Source organism: Chiloscyllium punctatum, chromosome 15, assembly GCF_047496795.1.
Source record: "Chiloscyllium punctatum isolate Juve2018m chromosome 15, sChiPun1.3, whole genome shotgun sequence".
NCBI lineage: Eukaryota > Metazoa > Chordata > Chondrichthyes > Orectolobiformes > Hemiscylliidae > Chiloscyllium > Chiloscyllium punctatum.
In genome coordinates, this window is record NC_092753.1 from 16597246 (window position 1) to 16609663 (window position 12418).

A 12418-nucleotide genomic window follows, 5' to 3' on the forward strand; every position below is an offset into this window, starting at 1 on the left:
CAGCAAAGTGTGTCAGTCTCGGAGCTGGGATTCAGTAACTTCTGATTACTTTGCTAAATTAATGAATCAGACAGAGTAATAATCCATTTCACTTTGACAAAGGAGTATAATTGAGAAAGGATATACTGGTACTGGGTGGGGGGATGGGGTGCCGAGGAATTCACAAGGTTGATTCTGGAGTCGAGGGGGTTGGCGTATGGGGAGAGACTGAGTAGACTGGGATTATATTCATTGGAATTTGGATAATGAGGGGGGATTCTTATAGAAACATCTAAAATTATGACAGGAATAGATAATGTTAGAAATAAGAGAGGATGTTTCCACTGGCGAGTGAAACTAGGACAAGAGGACATAGCCTCACGATTAGAGGGAGCAGATTTAGGACTGAATTGTGAAGGAATGTCTTCACCCAGAGGGTTGGGAATGTATGGAATTCCTTCCTCAGTGAAGCAGTTGACACTACTTCTGTGAGCATCTTTAAAGCTCGGATGGATACTTTTTTGAACAATAAAGGAATGAAGGGTTACAGTGTGAGGGGGGTAAGTGGAATCGAGATTAGAGTGGTGCTGGAAAAGCACAGCAGGTCAGGCAGCATCCGAGGAGCAGGGAAAATCGACGTTTCAAGCAAAAGCCCTTCATCGGGAAACCCTGTCTCCACCATCTGATTCCTGATGAAGGGCTTTTGTCCGAAACGTCGATTTGCCTGCTCCTCAGATGCTGCCTGACCTGCTGTGCCTTTCCAGCACCACTCTCTAATCTAGACTCTGAGCTCCAACATCTGCAGTGCCCACTTCCACCTTGCGGGTCAGTGGAGCTGAGTCCATGAAAGGATCCACCATGATCTTGTTGAACGGCTGAGCAGGGCCGATGGGCCAGACGCCCTACTCCTGTTCCTAGTTCTTATCTTATGTTCTCTTTAGTTCGAGACATGGCCGACATTCGGGGACAGCGTGGTTGCCAGTATTCGATTCAGGGTAAAGTGATGGAGGAGCCTCAGACTTTGATTTGGGCTGAGAAGTGCAGATTCACACTGACTGTGTGCAAAGGTCCTTCCCGGACACACTGACGGTCTGTATGTCACTTGCAGAGACAGAGAGATGCTGACCGTACATTGACTGTCCAAGGACAGGAGGACACCTAGTCCGTGTCCCCTCTGATTTGCCAGAATTTGCTGAATCTAATACAGTCCATGGTCCCTGTCAGGATTCTACACACGCACGGCCAGAGGAGAGTACCTAGAGAGAAGGGATCTTCATCTCTGTCTCAACTGGCAGTCATTTGGACAAGAGGCCAGGATATAAATAAGGCCGACTGAGAATGCAGAGCAACATTAATCGAGGAGAAGGTGATGCTGCAGAGCAGCATCCATCTTGAAAGTAGTCACCTACCGGACTCAGGAACCTGCTGGCTCAGCACGATGGTTTGGTAGCAGTCGCCAGGCCGGAGGTACTGGTCTCTCTCGTTGTGTATTAGGAGTGGGTATTCGCTGTTCATTACCTTCATGATCATCCCACAGCAATCACCGGGGGGCACTTGTTCTGTCGAGAGACACAGCCCAATTACTGCTGACAAGAGAGTGGAGATGGTGACATTGTGTACAGCAACTTACTGGGATTTGGGTTCGAATCCACCGAAGACTGCCGCTGGCATGTCAAACCAACGTGGAGCGAAGGAGGCAAAACTTTGACAGATGGAATTGAACGTGAGATTATCCATTTTTGGACCAGAGTAAAAAGGATAGTACTGGGTACTTTCTAAATGGGAAGCTAAACGCAGTGGATGTCCACAGAGACTTGGAAGCGGTCGTCAGTTGCTGTGAAAACCCATTTGGCTCACTCACATCCTTCAGGGAAGGAAAACTGCCATCCTGACCTGGTCTGGGCCTACATGTAACTCCAGGCTCACAGCAACGCAGAGGACCCTCAACCGTCCCTCTGCAAGGCACTCAGTTCAAGGGCAGTTAGGGTCAAGAAATAGATATTGGTCTTGCCAGTGATCCACACAAGGTGTGAAAAGATGGATTGAAAGTGACAAAATCCAGGATGTTTTGTGCCAAAGGGACTAAAATATGGGGTTTGTGTTTCAGAGTGGACTTATTTCAGTCAAAGGGTAGATTTCCTTTATAAATGCAATGCATGTTTAACTCAACTGATCAATGATTCTTTTGCTCTGAATGGTAATGGTGATTTTTGGTAAATAAACAAGATAATGACAATTTATTTTTTCCATTCTCTAAGGTCTTCTCTCATTTTCACAAGGTTAAAAATCACACTATACCAGGTTATAGTCCAACAGGTTGATTTGGAAGCACTAGCTTTTGGAGTGCTGCTCCTTCATCAAGTGGTTGTGGAGAATAAGATTGAAAGACACAGAATTTATAGCAAAAGTTTACAGTGTGATGTAGATGAAATTATATATTGAAAAAGACCTGGATTGTTTGTTAAGTCTCTCATCTTTTTGAATGACCATGTTGGTTTCAGTTCTTTCATATGTACATCACAAAACTTTTTTTACACGCTACATTGTCAAGTGAACTTTAGCAATTGGTGTCATGTCAGCCCAGGTAATGCACTGAAGGTGTGAGTTTCCCTGTGTGAGGCTGTCTGTGTCTTACAATCTTATCCTCCACAACCACCTGATGAAGGGGCAGTGCTTTGAAAGCTAGTGCTTCCAAATAAACCTGTTGGACTATAACCTGGTGTTGTGTGATTTTTAACTTTGTACACCCCAGTCCAACACCAGCATCTCCAAATCATGACGCCTTTTTCACACAAGCTACGTTGGCTACCCTCAGCTTCGGACAAACTGAAGACTTTCTAATGCTTTCCTTCTGTCGTGTAAGTAGAGTGACTTTCACTGGATCCTTGTAAAAAGCCTCCAAGCATCCCCAGGAATGGTCTTGGGGTGAAAGGTAATTAGCGGTTGGGTGCAATTGTGCTCGAGGACTTGACTCTGATCCCTGGTAGAGGAACCAGAGGACCATCGAGGGACTGGTGATGTCAGGAAACGGCCCACAGTGCAGTTTGCAGGCTGGAGGAAAGACAGGGAGGAACCTTGTGTCAACAGAGCAGCAGGAGACTGGCAGAGGTGGGTGAGCTTTGAGGTGGTGCCACTGCCCTGATGTGGCAGGGTGGGTACAGGGCATGTCTTTCTCCTCAGGACCTGTGCAGTTCACTGGTTATCCAGTGGGGGAAGTGGATGCTGCACTGAGGGTGGGTGTGCAGAGCTCTCTTGTGAACATCACCCTACTACCGCCTCCTTGTGGTAGCTGCCATCTCCACCAGTATCCGTGACTGGCGAAATGACAGTTTGCTGCTACCAGTTCTCCTTTATCTATAACTTTCCCTAAGTCCTCTCTAATAATCAGGGGAGGTACTTAAATAGACAGGAGTCTGAGGGAGGGTCACTGGCCCTCTGAGGGTCACCGACCCTGAATGCTGCCAGACCTACTGAGCTTTTCCCACCATCTACTGTATTTGTGACTGAAATTGGCAGGACTTGACCCAGTGGTGCCTCACTGCCTTAGAGCCTCAATTCGTCACATTACTTATTGACATGGATAGCAGAATATATGAGGTCAAATACCCAAATTTGCTGATGACACAATGTTAGGTGTAGACAGTGTAGATTCTAGCATAAAATTAAAAGCGCATTGAATATAGAAGTTGGGAAGTTATGTTGCAGTTGTATAGGACGTCGGTGAGGCCGCACTTGGAGTATTGTGCTCAGTTTTGGTCACCTTACTCCAGGAAGGATGTTACTAAACTGGAAAGACAACAGATGACATTTACAAAGATGAAGCCCCAGGACTCAATGATCTGAGTTATAGGCAGAGGTTGGACAAGATAGGGCTTTTTTCTTTAGAGCGTAGGAGACTGAGGGGGGGATCTTATAGAGGTTTATAAGATTATGAGAGGCATGGATTGAGTGAATGTACTCAGTGTTTTTCCCAGGGTGGGGTATCGAGGGCGAGAGGGCATCAGTTTGAGGTTAGAGGGACAATGTCTTTACACAGAGGGTGGTACGCATATGGAATGAGCTGCCAGTGGAAGTGGTTGAGGTGGGTACATTAATAACATTTAAAAGGCATTTGATCAAATACATGGATAGGGAAGGGTTAGAAGAATATGGGCCAAGTGCAGGTAAATGGGATTAGCGTGGATGGACATTTTGGTCGGCATGAACCAGTCTGGGTCAAAGGGCTTGTCTCTGTGCTGTTGGACTCTATGACTCTCTGCTAGTGATAGACAGGCGAATGGGCAAAACTTTGACAGATGGAATTGAACGTGAGATTATCCATTTTTGGACCAGAGTAAAAAGGATAGTACTGGGTACTTTCTAAATGGCATGAAGCTAAACGCAGTGGATGTCCACAGAGACTTGGCAATTCAGGTGCATAGATGTTTAAGATACCACAAACGGGTGCAGAAGATAATCAAGTAAGCTAATGGACTTCCGGCCCTTCTACATGAGAGTAAGGATGCAGACCTTATACTGCAGTTGTACAAACCTCCAGTTTGAGCCCCCTTGGAGTACAGTGAGCAGATTTGGGGAGCACACCTTCAGAAGGATAGACCGGCCTTCCAGGGACTACGATGAAGCTTTATAAGAATGACACCAGGACTTTGGGGGGTGAAGTTATGAGGTTATGAGGGGAGATTGCACAATTGATCTTCTCTAGAATTTCGGAGGTTAAGGAGTGATCTGATTGAAGGCTTCAAGATAGGAACAGGATAGGACAGGGTAGACGAGGATCAATTACTTCCACTAGCTGGGGATTCTAGAAATAGGGCTGAAAAAGTGTTGCTGGAAAAGCGCAGCAGGTCAGGCAGCAACACATTTCTCAGCTCTGATCGCCAGCATCTGCAGTCCTCACTTTCTCCTCGAACATTCTAGAAATGGGGGCATGGCTTGAGAATGAGGGCCAGAGCGTTCAGGAGAGAGGTTTGCAAGTCCGAATACACACACAGGGTGGGAGATGTCTGGAACTCTCTTCCACAAATGGTAGTGGATGCTAGATCAGTTGCTAAGTTTAAATCTGAGATGGATAATTTTTTTGTTAAGCAAAAGCTATTAAAAGGAAATGGGTCAAAGGCAGGTATATAGATAGTTAGGCCACAGAACAGCCATGATCTCATTGAATGGTAGAACACGCTCGATGGGCAGAATGGCCTACTTCTGTTTCAGTGTTCCCATGTTTATCACCTATCCCTAAAAATCGGTTTAGCTCAGTTTGCTGGATCGTTAGTTTACAGAACAGTGTGGGTTCAATTCCCATCACCGGTTTGAGGTTACTATGAAGGACTCTCCTTTACACCCTCTTCCCTCGCCTGAGGTACGGTGGCCCTCAGCTTAAATCTCCAGCAGTCACTTCACTCTCTAATGGAGAGAGCAGCCCCTATGGTCTGGTAAGACTAATGGTGACACAACCAACCTATCCCTAATTACCCTGGAACTGAGTGGGTTGGCCTTGAGTAGAACCATTTCAGTGGGCAGTTAAGAGTCAACTAACTTCGCTGGAGTTGTGTTCAGGCCAGGCCAGGTAAGGATGGCAGATTTCCTTCCCTGAAGGACATTAATGAACCAGACGGCTTTTTACACCAATCGATGTTCGTTTAATGGCCATCACTGATATTAATCATGTTCCAGATTTATTGACATTATATTCCACCAGTTGACACTGGGGGTGTTGGGGATGGGGGTGGGGGGGGGGGGGGGGTGGCTGGTGTTCAAGGGATTGTGGATTCGAACCCCTGACCACGACATTAGCCAAGATTACTAGCCCAGAGATATCGCCACTGCCTTCCCCTTATTTCCAACTGGTTGACTATCTTCCTCAATGTCCTTTGTCACGTCTCCCAGTCACTCAGGAGTGGTCAAGATTTGGACAAGTATTCCTTGAAAAAGCCAGCTAAAGGATGAAGGTGGTGGTAGGCTCTACATTTCTGACTGAGGCAATTGGCAATTATATACGTTGAGTTATAACCCAGGTGTCTATGAACGCCACTAGTTACAGACATTTCCAGAGTTAGTTCCCCTAAAGTTGTAACTGTACTGACACCCAGACAATACTGAAGGGGTGTAGATGGAGCCAGGTCATAATAAGTCCCCACATTGTGGAGATAGGCCATTTGGTCCATCGAGTCCGCACTGACCCTCCAAAGAGGATCCCACCCAGACTCACTCCCCTGCACTTCCCATGGCTAACCCACCTAGCGTGCACATCCCTGGACACCATGGGGGAAAACAGCCTGGCCAATACACCTGACCTACATATGCTTTGGATTGTGGGAGGAAACCGGAGCACCCGGAGGAAACCCACGCAGACACGGGGGGAAGGTGCAAACTCCACACAGAGAGTCACCCGAGACTGGAATTGAATTTGGATCCCTGGCGCTGTGAGGCAGCAGTGCGAACCACTGAGCCACTCCAGATGAAGTCTGGTCACATGGGATGGAGACGTGATGGAAGATAAGAGTGTGACCCTACTCTATAATCCTTCTGTATGCAGCTTGAGGTCAAACCAATTTCAACATTCACATTAGCCTTGCGTTCAATCCCTATAACTTACCAGCTTCTAAAGACATTGGGAGCAAACACCAAATAAAAGTTAAGGTACTGAATCATAGTAGCACAGATCAATAAAGGCCCTTCGGCCCATCTAGACACACCTACGCGAGCTCACTTTCTGGAATTACTGAGCTCAGAGGTTAGTTGCAAAAGGAATTGCTCACCTTCCAGATAATAGATTTCCGATTTCACCTCTGAGTTGACAATAACATTGTGTATGTCACATTCTTTCTTCTGGCACACGGGACACGTGAGCGCTGAGGAACAAGACGGGCCGCGCCCCTGCACTCTGCAGAGGGAAGCCCGATTCAAAGCCACCAGCAGTCCGTGTGGTTTCACACTGCCACACATAGCGCCTGCAGCCTCCTCTCCACCGAGCCTGTCGCTGGGAGCTTTACAGAAAGTTTCCTCACCGGTGTGTTCACCGTGCAACCTCCCGGTGTCCCCTGTCAATAAAGGATCATGGTTCTCAGCTGGCACTGGCTCCACCAGGCCCTCACAGGATCTCGTCATCTCCAAACTGAACAGCAGCTCCATCGTCTGCTTGTCGTACGGCCAATATACAGTATCACCGAGGTTCGCAGGGATGTGGGGATCCTCACTGCGCTCAGGACGGTGAACAGTCTGGAAATTGTCAGAATAAAATTTGGTTTGCAAGTCTTTTTGTGTACTTGTGGGCGGAGTGACAATGGTGTGTGTCTAAAAAGCATGAATTCATCATTTTCTACTGCTCAACAAACTCACACTCTCAGTTGTCAGGAAAACACATCTCAAGTGACTGTGAGACTCACAACTTAACACTCTGTGTTACTCTCAGTGTGTTGTGTTCCCCTCTCTCTGTTTGTAACTCTCAGTGTGTGGTGTTCCTGTCTCTCCCTGTCTGTTACTCTCAGTGTGTGGTGTTCCCCTCTCTCTGCCTGTTACTCTCAGCTGGTGTTGTTCCCCTCTCTCTGCCTGTTACTCTCAGTGTGTGGTGTTCCCCTCTCTCTGCCTGTTACTCTCAGCTGGTGTTGTTCCCCTCTCTCTGCCTGTTACTCTCAGTGTGCGGTGTTCCCCTCTCTCTGCCTGTTACTCTCAGCTGGTGTTGTTCCCCTCTCTCTGTTTGTAACTCTCAGTGTGTGGTGTTCCTCTCTCTCTCTGTCTGTTACTCTCTGTGTGTGGTGTTCCACTCTCTCTGCCTGTTACTCTCAGCGTGTGGTGATCCCCTCTCTCTGTCTGTTACTCTCAGTGTGTGGTGTTCCCCCTCTCTCTCTCTGTTACTCTCAGCGTGTGGTGTTCCCCCTCTCTCTCTCTGTTACTCTCAGCGTGTGGTGATCCCCTCTCTCTGTCTGTTACTCTCAGTGTGTGGTGTTCCCCTCTCTCTCAGCCTGTTACTCTCAGAGTGTGGTGATCCCCTCTCTCTGTCTGTTACTCTCAGTGTGTGGTGTGCCCCTCTCTCTCCGACTGTTACTCTCAGCGTATGGTTTTACTCTCTCTCTCTGTCTGTTACTTTCAGTGTGTGGTATTTCCCTCTCTCAATGTCTGTTACTCTCAGTACGTGGTGTTCCCCTCTCTTTGTCTGTTACTCTCACTGTGTGGTGTGCCCCTCTTTCTCTCCGTTACTCTCAGTATGAGGTGTTCCCCACTCTCTGTCTCTTACTCTCAGTGTGTGGTGTTCCCCTCTTTCTCCGACTGTTACTCTCAGCGTGTGGTTTTACTCTCTCTCTCTGCCTGTTACTCTCAGTGTGTGGTGTTCCCAACCCTCTGTCTGTTTTTCTCTGCATGTGGTGACCCCTCTCTCTGTCTGTAACTCTCAGTGTGTGGTGTTCCCCTCTCTCTGCCTATTACTCTCAGCGTGTGGTGTTCCCCTCTCTCTGTCTGTTACACTAAGTGTGCGGCGATCCCCTCTCTGTCTGTAACTCTCAAAATGTGGTGTTCCCCTGTCTCTGTCTGTTACTCTCAGCATGTATTGTTCCCCTCTCTCTGTCTGTTACTCTCAGTGTGTGTTGTTCCCCTCTCACTCTGTCTGTTACACTCAGCGTGCGGTGTTCCCCTCTCTCTCTGTCTGTTACTAATCAGCGTGTGGTGTTCCCCTCTCTCTCTGTCTGTTACTCTCAGTGTGTGGTGATCCCCTCTCTGTCTGTAACTCTCAAAATGTGGTGTTCCCCTGTCTCTGTCTGTTACTCTCAGCATGTATTGTTCCCCTCTCTCTGTCTGTTACTCTCAGTGTGTGTTGTTCCCCTCTCTCTGTTTGTTACTCTCAGTGTGAGGTTTTACTCTCTCTCTCCCTCTGTTACACACAGTGTGTGGTGGTCCCCTCTCTCTGTCTGTAACTCTCAATGTGTGGTGTTCCCCTGTCTCTGCCTGTTCCTCTCAGTGCGTGGTTTCCTCTCTCTCTCTGTCTGTTACTAATCAGCGTGTGGTGTTCCCCTCTCTCTCTGTCTGTTACTCTCAGCATGTATTGTTCCCCTCTCTCTGTTTGTTACTCTCAGTGTGTGCTGATCCCCTCTCTCTCTGTCTGTTACTAATCAGCGTGTGGTGTTCCCCTCTCTCTGTCTGTTACTCTCAGTGTGTGGTGTTCCCCTCCCTCTCTGTCTGTTACTAATCAGCGTGTGGTGTTCCCCTCTCTCTGTCTGTTACTCTCAGTGTGTGGTGTTCCCCTCTCTCTGTCTGTTACTCTCAGCATGTATTGTTCCCCTCTCTCTGTTTGTTACTCTCAGTGTGTGCTGATCCCCTCTCTCTCTGTCTGTTACTAATCAGCGTATGGTGTTCCCCTCTCTCTCTGTCTGTTACTCTCAGTGTGTGTTGTTCCCCTCTCTCTGTTTGTTACTCTCAGTGTGAGGTTTTACTCTCTCTCTCCCTCTGTTACACACAGTGTGTAGTGGTCCCCTCTCTCTGTCTGTTACTCTCAGTACGTGGTGTTCCCCACTCTATCTGTAACTCCCAGAGTGTGGTGTTCCCCTCTCTCTATCTTTAACTCTCAGTGTGTGCTGTTCCCCTATCTCAATGTCTGTTACTCTCAGTGTGTGGTGTTCCCCTCTCTGTCTGTTACCGTCAGCGTGCGGTGTTCCCCTCTCTCTCTGTCTGTTACTCTCAGTGTGTGGCGTTCCCCTCTCTCTCTGTCTGTTACTCTCAGTGTGTGGTGTTCCCCCTTCTATCTCAGTTACTCTCAGCGTGCAGTGTTCCCCTCTCTCTCTGTCTGTTACTCTCAGTGTGCGGTGCTTCCCTCTCTCTCTGACTGTTACTCTCAGTGTGTGGCGTTCCCCTCCCTCTCTCTCTGTTACTCTCAGCGTGAGGTGTTCCCCTCTCTCTCTCTGTTACTCTCAGTGTGTGGTGTTCCCCTCTCTCTCTCTGTTACTCTCAGTGTGTGGTGTTCCCCTCTCTCTCTGTTACTCTCAGTGTGGTGATCCCCTCTCTCTGTCTGTTACTCTCAGCGTGCGGTGTTCCCCCTTCTATCTCAGTTACTCTCAGCGTGCGGTGTTCCCCTCTCTCTCTGTCTGTTACTCTCAGTGTGTGGCGTTCCCCTCTCTCTCTATCTGTTACTCTCAGTGTGTGGTGTTCCCCTCTCTCTCTGACTGTTACTCTCAGTGTGTGGCGTTCCCCTCTCTCTCTATCTGTTACTCTCAGTGTGTGGTGTTCCCCTCTCTCTCTGTCTGTTACTCTCAGTGTGTGGCGTTCCCCTCTCTCTCTGTCTGTTACACTCAGCGTGTAATGTTCCCCTCTCTCTGTCTGTTACACTAAGGGTGTGGTGATGCCCCCTCTCTGTCTGTAACTCTCAAAATGTGGTGTTCCCCTGTCTCTGTCTGTTACTCTCAGCGTGTATTGTTCCTCTCTCTCTGTTTGTTACTCTCAGTGCGTGGTGTTCCTCTCTCTCTCTGTCTGTTACTAATCAGCGTGTGGTGTTCCCCTCTCTCTCTGTCTGTTACTCTCAGTGTGTGGTGTTCCCCTCTCTCTGCCTATTACTCTCAGCGTGTGGTGTTCCCCTGTCTCTGCCTGTTACTCTCAGCGTGTATTGTTCCCCTCTCTCTGTTTGTTACTCTCAGCGTGTGGTGTTCCCCTCTCTCTGTTTGTTACTCTCAGTGTGTGGTGTTCCCCTCTCTCTGCCTGTTACTCTCTGTGTGTGGTGTCCCCCTCTCTCTTTCCGTTACTCTCTGTGTGTAGTGTTCCCCTCTGTCTGTTACTCTCAGCGTGTGGTGTTCCTCTCTCTCTGCCTGTTACTCTCAGCGTGTGGTGTTCCCCTCTCTCTCAGTCTGTTACTCTCAGTGTGTGATGTTCCCCTCTCTCTCTGTCTGTTATTCTCAGCGTGTGGTGTTCCCCTCTCTCTCTCTGTTACTCTCAGTGTGTGGTGTTCCCCTCCCTCTCTCTCTGTTACTCTCAGTGTGTGGCGTTCCCCTCTCTCTCTGTTACTCTCAGCGTGTGGTGTTCCCCTCTCTCTCTCTGTTACTCTCATTGTGTGGTGTTCCCCTCTCTCTCTGTTACTCTCAGTGTGTGGTGTTCCCCTCTCTCTCTGTCTGTTACTCTCAGCGTGTGGTGTTCCCCTCTCTCTCTCTGTTACTCTCAGTGTGTGGTGTTCCCCTCTCTCTCTGTTACTCTCAGCGTGTGATGTTCCCCTCTCTCTCTCTGTTACTCTCAGTGTGTAGTGTTCCCGACTCTCTATCTGTTATTCACAGTGTGTTTGTGTTCCCCTCTCTCTGTCTGTTACTCCCTGAATGTGGTGTTCCCCTCTCTCTCTGTCTGTTTCTCTTAGCGTGTGGTGTTCCCCTCTCTCTCTGTCTGTTATTCTCAGTGTGTTGGTGTTCCCCTCTCTCTGGTAAAAATAATGACTGCAGATGCTGAAAACCAAATACTGGATTAGTGGTGCTGGAAGAGCACAGCAGTTCAGGCAGCATCCAACGATGCTGTTGATTGGAACTTTCACCTGCACATCCACCAATATCATTTATTGTATCCGTTGCTCCCGATGCAGTCTCCTCTACATTGGGGAGACTGGGCGCCTCCTAGCGAGGACATGGAGGTCCTGGGCCTCCTTCACTGCCGCTCCCTCACCACCAGACGCCTGGAGGAAGAACGCCTCATCTTCCGCCTCGGAACACTTCAACCCCAGGGCATCAATGTGGTCTTCAACAGCTTCCTCATTTCCCCTTCCCCCACCTCACCCTAGTTCCAAACTTCCAGCTCAGTAACTGTCTCCTTGACTTGTCCGGACTTGTCCGACCTGCCTATCTTCTTTTCCACCTATCCACTCCACCCTCTCCTCCTTGACCTATCACCTTCATCCCCTCCCCCACTCACCCATTGTACACTATGCTGCTTTCTCCCCACCCCCACCCTCCTCTAGCTTATCTCTCCATGCTTCAGGCTCACTGCCTTTATTCCTGATGAAGGGCTTTTGCCCGAAACGTCGATTTCGCTGCTCGATGGATGCTGCCTGAACTGCTGTGCTCTTCCAGCACCACTAATCCAGTGTTCCCCTCTCTCTGTCTGTTACTCTCAGCATGTGTTGTTCCTCTCTCACTCTGTCTGTTACTCTCAGTGTGTGGTTTTCCCCTCTCTCTCTCTCGGTTGCTCTCAGTGTGTGGTGGTCCCCTCTCTCTCTGTTAGTCTCAGTGTGTGGTGTTCCACTCTCTCTCTGCCTGTTACTCTCAGTGTGTGGTGTTCCACTCTCTCTCTGCCTGTTACTCTCAGTGTGTGGTGTTCCCCCTTCTATCTCAGTTACTCTCAGCGTGCGGTGTTCCCCTCTCTCTCTGTCTGTTACTCTCAGTGTGTGGTGTTCCCCTCTCTCTCTGTCTGTTACTCTCAGTGTGTGGTGTTCCCCTCTCTCTCTGTCTGTTTCTCTTAGCGTGTGGTGTTCCCCTCTCTCTCTATCTGT

The 12418-nt window shown here is 48.7% G+C and overlaps 1 protein-coding gene across 1 annotated transcript in view; it reads right to left on the reverse strand.

Moving 5' to 3' along the window:
* LOC140486082 (uncharacterized) overlaps positions 1–12418 on the reverse strand; it is an 87322-nt gene that overhangs the window by 49920 nt on the left and 24984 nt on the right. Inside the window, exons 3-4 of the mRNA XM_072584725.1 lie at positions 6735–7194; positions 1389–1538 (exon numbers count right to left, since the gene is read on the reverse strand). Coding sequence (XP_072440826.1) covers positions 1389–1538; positions 6735–7194 — 610 coding nt within the window. The remainder of the gene's footprint in view (positions 1–1388; positions 1539–6734; positions 7195–12418) is intronic.